Here is a 5,359-nt window from a genome sequence, read left to right as displayed (position 1 = left end):
ATCACCTATAGTACTAACCGGAAAGCAAAGGCTGTTGTATACATCTAAAACATAATTTGAATTAAAAAAATACTTCTGACCTTTATGACTTAAGTATGGTTTAGAAAAGAATAAAACTTTATTGATCCCTTAAAGGTAAAATGATCTTGTTACTGTAGCTCTATTACAAATAGTAGATAGATAATATCACTAAAAATACACTTAAAGATTATTAACATAATTATATTCTAAATTATTATTGTTACTAAGATTCTATTTAAATGTAGAAGACGACATTTTACAGGAATTTAACTTTTGGAACAAGGCTACAGATCTGCAGGGGGATTGGTTTTAAAAAAGACAAAACATGGACCCCTCACTCAAATATGCTTCAACAGCTTGGGAATAATCATAGTGACCTAAAGAATAGCACATAAAAGATTGGGTGAAGAGAACTGTTCTCAGGTTCCCAGAGGCTCATTTAAAGTCATGGCGCCAAGCTGAAGTTTCGTCTAAGTATCGTCGGCATGTTGTCATGACCCTAGCTTTCAGCTTTGACCCACATCTGATCATAAGAACAATGAAAAAAAATATATACATTACATCTAATTATCCAGTGGATTAAAAGATAAACTATTAACCAACAGTCTCCCACACCTTTAGTGAAATAAGCAGGTTAGTGATGATCTACAAGTCCTTAATCATGGTTTAACTTAGGTAGATTTCTTTTTGTGGGGGACGCCTGAAAAGATTTCAGATTTCTAGCAGGATAGTGTTCCTGCACCAAGACTGTTGTCCAAACCGGAACCATTTTGAATACCTTGGAAACCTGATCTAAGACCGTTGTCACTGGCTAAAACATGGCAGATCTTCTGCGGTGTGGTGAAACTTTTCAGTTTGAAAAGACCGTTGAAAGACCATCAAAGAAAATACAAATACGCATTGGAACTTGATAAAAATGAGACGGTAATGCAACAAATAATGATATAGGAACACAAGTATTCTGTCATTAAAGATGCAAAGAATAAACAATATAAAATTGACAACTTGTTTTTTTTTGTTTTTTTTTTTAAGTTGTTATTTTATGATCTTTGCAAAGACAATGTTGAAAACCCCAAAGCATAAAAGATGAGTCAGAAAACGTTTTTCAGAGGTGTACCAACAATGTAAAAAAGGAAAATCATTCCTTCCCATGAAAATGCTTTTAAGTTTATAAAAAAATCCAGTGAAATAATTTCAACATCTACTGACTTAATATGTTTTCCACAAATGAATCAATGGAAAATATGAGGCTCCTACAAAAATGACACGCCTCCAACAGCCCAGAGTTTTTTTCTTTCTTTTTTCTGCGTCCAGCCTTTAAATTCTAGCCTCTGTCAGCGACGCCTGTTTTTCATGTCCAGATGACCTTGCAGCCAAATGAATAACTCCACTGGTGTGGTTCTCTTTTCTCTGTCAGGCTTCAGTGGATCAGCTACCCACCGACTAACACTTTTCTGTCTCAGTTTACTATGCTACTGCCTCATTTGGATGGTGAATGTGTTTCTCATTCTGGTCATAATATTTGATCAAAGCCTCCGTGAGCCCATGTACATTATTTTGTGTAGTCTGTGCATCAATGGACTGTATGGGACTGCAGGTTTTTACCCCAAATTTCTGTCTGATCTGTTGTCTGATAGATATGTCATCTCATATATAGGATGCTTTCTGCAAATCTATGTTATATATTCCTATGCAAAGGTTGACTTCTCTATTATAGCGTTGATGGCTTATGACCGATATGTGGCCATCTGCAGGCCCCTGGAGTACCACTCTGTAATGTCAGTGCAGAGGACGGCAGTGTTGGTGATGCTGTCCTGGCTTGTTCCTCTGTGCTGTGAGATGACTGTTGTAAGTCTAACATCAACACTGAAACTGTGCGGCTCCCACATCGACAAGCTTTACTGCGAGAACTGGTCACTAGTCAAACTTGCTTGTGGTTCGACTAAAGCGAACGACGTAACAGGACTCATCTTTGTTGTTTTTTACATCTGTCATGTTCTCTGGATCGTGTTTTCATATGTGCAGCTCATCAGGTCGGCTCTGAAGTCCAGAGAAGGAAAAGGAAGGTTTGTGCAGACTTGTGTGCCTCATTTTTTATGTGTGCTCAACGTCACAGCCTCTCTGCTTTTTGACATCATGTACTCCAGGTACGGATCTGCATCTCTGCCGCAGACTTTAAAGAATTTCATGGCCATCCAGTTTCTCCTTGGGCCACCTCTTCTAAACCCGGTGGTTTATGGGCTGATTCTCACTAAAATTCGTAAAAGAATGATACGAGTTTTATATGTGGTGTGTAACAGACTTAAATTAAAAAACAATGTGTAAACATTCTGCCTCACTTTGTTGGTCCCATTTAAGGTTTCAATCAATCCATTCTGAAATATGTATCATTTGAAATAATTGGGAGAAAATATGCACATAATATGAAGACAACATTTAAATGTACATGGTTTATCAAAATCTATCAGAAAACATGGATTTATATTTATGTATTATAGAAATAATCTATAAATAATCATTACAAAAATCCGTTTTTATTGCTTTAGACTTTTTTCACTAAAGTAACTTAAGTCATTTGCAGCTTTTATAATATAGAACCGAAATAAAGCAGAGTCTGTTGTGGTGTATTTATTAATAATCAAGCAAGTATTTGTTTATAACAAGTGTTTTTTAGAAGAACAAGGATCCAAAGTCTCTTGCTGGTTCCTGGATGTGTGTGGAGCACCTGGCCTGCACTGGGTGTTGTTAGGTTACGGGTGCTGCTGTGGACCTTCAGTAAAAAAAAAAAAAAAAGGAAAGTACATGTTAGGATGTCATATGCATAAACTGACAAACTGTCACTTAAAATAATGCAGTTACAGAGTTTCTTATAACTCAATATGACAAAAAGTCTGAAACAAGTAATAAAGCTCTGTTTTCCACCAGACGTGAATTTTTAGAGGGAAATAATTAAAAAAAGGGGAACTATTCAAGGTTTAACAATCAGTTGTTTGATAAACCTCAAACAAGCAATCGTTTTATTTCCACAAATAAGGGTGGACCACAAAAAGTTAACTGGAAAAGAACAAAAATGGTCAATTTTATTTACTAATAAAACTTTAATATTTTAATTAAAAGTTGTATGTAAATTTACTTTCAGTGCAATACATAAAAACTTACATTTAAACACTTTTTATATTTTAATCTAGACATTCAAAAAAGAAAAATCACAACGTGTTTTTTGAAAGCTCTTTTAGAATTCTGACTTAATCTATATCCCAATAATTTCACTATTAAGCAAAAGATAATCCCAAGTATCTCATTTATATCATAATATAATATATAGTCTCCACAGCTAAAACTGACAAGAGAAAATAATAACTTCAGTGTGTTAAAATGCATGGGTGGATAAAAACAACCCTTTAAACCCTTAAAAAAGTTATCGTTCAAGACGGAGAAAGAAAAGGAAATACACAAATGAGAGTTTCTTGCTTTAGCAAACATGTTGACATGGTGGTCAGGACCTAACCTTCTCCTTCCAAGGTACATTTGTCTTATTGGCATCGACACACATCAGTGCTAAAACGTAAATCACATGAAAGACTGTAGACATCAAAGGTTCCTGGAGTTCTTCTCCTTTCACAGATATTTTTGCATTGTTTAATGATGTCCACATATGTAAAGTAGTTAACAGCTTCAAAAAATATGCTTTTAAATGCAGATGCTGAATAATTAATGCTTTTATAATACTTTTGCTTGGGTTAAAAGATTTGTGGCTCCAAAATTATTAGTTAAAAATGGTTCACATCTGTAAAAATGTTAACTTTATAATCAGCCACTCACAATTAATAATATTTAGTTTTTAGTATTTCATTTTTTTAAACTGTTGGTTTATAATTGATTGAATATGTAGAGTAATGCAAAGTTTTCTGCATTTATACATGAAGAACATTGATTTCAAAACAACAAAAACGATCTATTTGCTATTTTGCCATAATTAAAAAAACAACCTTTTTTATAGTCATTTTACTGTGATTCAAAGATCCAGTTCAATTTTTATGTGACTGAACTTTTCTTTAAAGTATTTATCACTGGGTGAGAAACATTTAGCCATTTAGTAAAATGAAGCTTAATTAACGAAAAGTTAATGAAAAGTTTAATTTAAACAGCATTTTCTCCAAACCTGTACATTGCACAATTTTCTGTGCATCTGACGTTAGTATGAATAAAAGGTATAAGCAGTTCCCATGTCATTTTGTTTTGTTGTAAAATAACATATGGAAACATAGTCATTTCCATGAAGACCAACAAATCTGACAGTTTTTGCTCAGTAAATTAATGGTTCTCTGCAGGTACAGGAGTTCTGATGGTTGAACATGAAAACCTTTCACATTAATCTCTGTTTCATGACAAAAATTCCTTGTCATGTAATGTCATACATTTATGTATCAATCTCGCTTTGAGGCCCAGAGTGCTTTACGGTCCCATTTACCCACTCTGCTGTCAACAATGGTGCCAAACTACAACGAGCAGGAGCAATGTGGGGTGCAGTCACTTTGACAGATAGGTGGGCAAGGAGGGAATCGAACCTGCAATCTTCTGACCAGAAGTCAGCCACGCTACCTCTGCACGACAACAAAGACGACTGATGTAAAGTTAAAGCACCATGTTGGAAAAATGAATATAAGACGTTCATTTTCGTACGTTGTTGGGATGGTTGATAATTCACACCCATGACAGGAGCAGCAGTCATAACAACGTCTTTCTCTTGATGATATGACAGACTCACAGAAGAAAATGACAGCATATTAAAACCTAGAAAAACATGCAACAACTTAATTTACATAAAGACAATCCTGCATCTTTATGTTAGCTCACAGTAGTATTTTTTTAAAAGAAGCAGTACTAAAATTCAGCCTCTTTTATCGTAACAAATTAAAAGAAGGGTTGTATTTCCTGAAAGTACAGATGGTGAATAGGATGCCAAAAAAGCCCAAAAAGTGACTTCCATTTGCTAAAGTTCACCAAAACTTTTTTGTGTTTAAATGATGTTAAAATGTAACAAAACATCTGTGAACGTTTGAGCAGAATTCTGTAAAAATGCGATTGTTTTCATTTAAAGTAGTCTTTTCTTAACACAACAAAAAAGTTTGCTGGTTTTAGTGAGTCTCAGTGTTAAGCAAGTACAACCACACTTTTCATAGAGACATAATGCCATGTATGTAGGCTTTAACCCTGAAAAAATATATTCAGTTGTAGTTAATTTAGGTTAAATATAACCTTGGTGGCCTCTAAAAATATCTGAAAGAAGATTTTCCTTGATGTGAATTTGTTTTTGTCAGAAAAATGTCTTGGAGAG

At 34.4% G+C, this 5,359-nt stretch overlaps 1 protein-coding gene across 1 annotated transcript; it reads left to right on the top strand.

Moving 5' to 3' along the window:
* The first annotated feature begins 353 nt into the window (after nt 1-353).
* On the top strand, nt 354-2,814 carry LOC101159956 (olfactory receptor 6N2-like). The gene has a single exon (XM_004081833.3). It carries the CDS (start codon nt 1,399-1,401, stop codon nt 2,344-2,346), a length of 948 nt encoding a protein of 315 aa, XP_004081881.1. The 5' UTR covers nt 354-1,398; the 3' UTR covers nt 2,347-2,814.
* Nucleotides 2,815-5,359: the final 2,545 nt, after the last annotated feature.

This window comes from Oryzias latipes, chromosome 21, assembly GCF_002234675.1.
Source record: "Oryzias latipes chromosome 21, ASM223467v1".
Lineage (NCBI taxonomy): Eukaryota > Metazoa > Chordata > Actinopteri > Beloniformes > Adrianichthyidae > Oryzias > Oryzias latipes.
The sequence above is the reverse complement of the archived record's forward strand: the minus strand, read 5'-3'. Positions and strand labels throughout refer to the sequence as shown.

What these genes read in the sequence shown, in the direction of transcription:
- LOC101159956 (XM_004081833.3), top strand. Translation starts at nt 1,399, where the DNA reads ATGAATAACTCCACTGGTGTGGTTCTCTTTTCTCTGTCAGGCTTCAGT.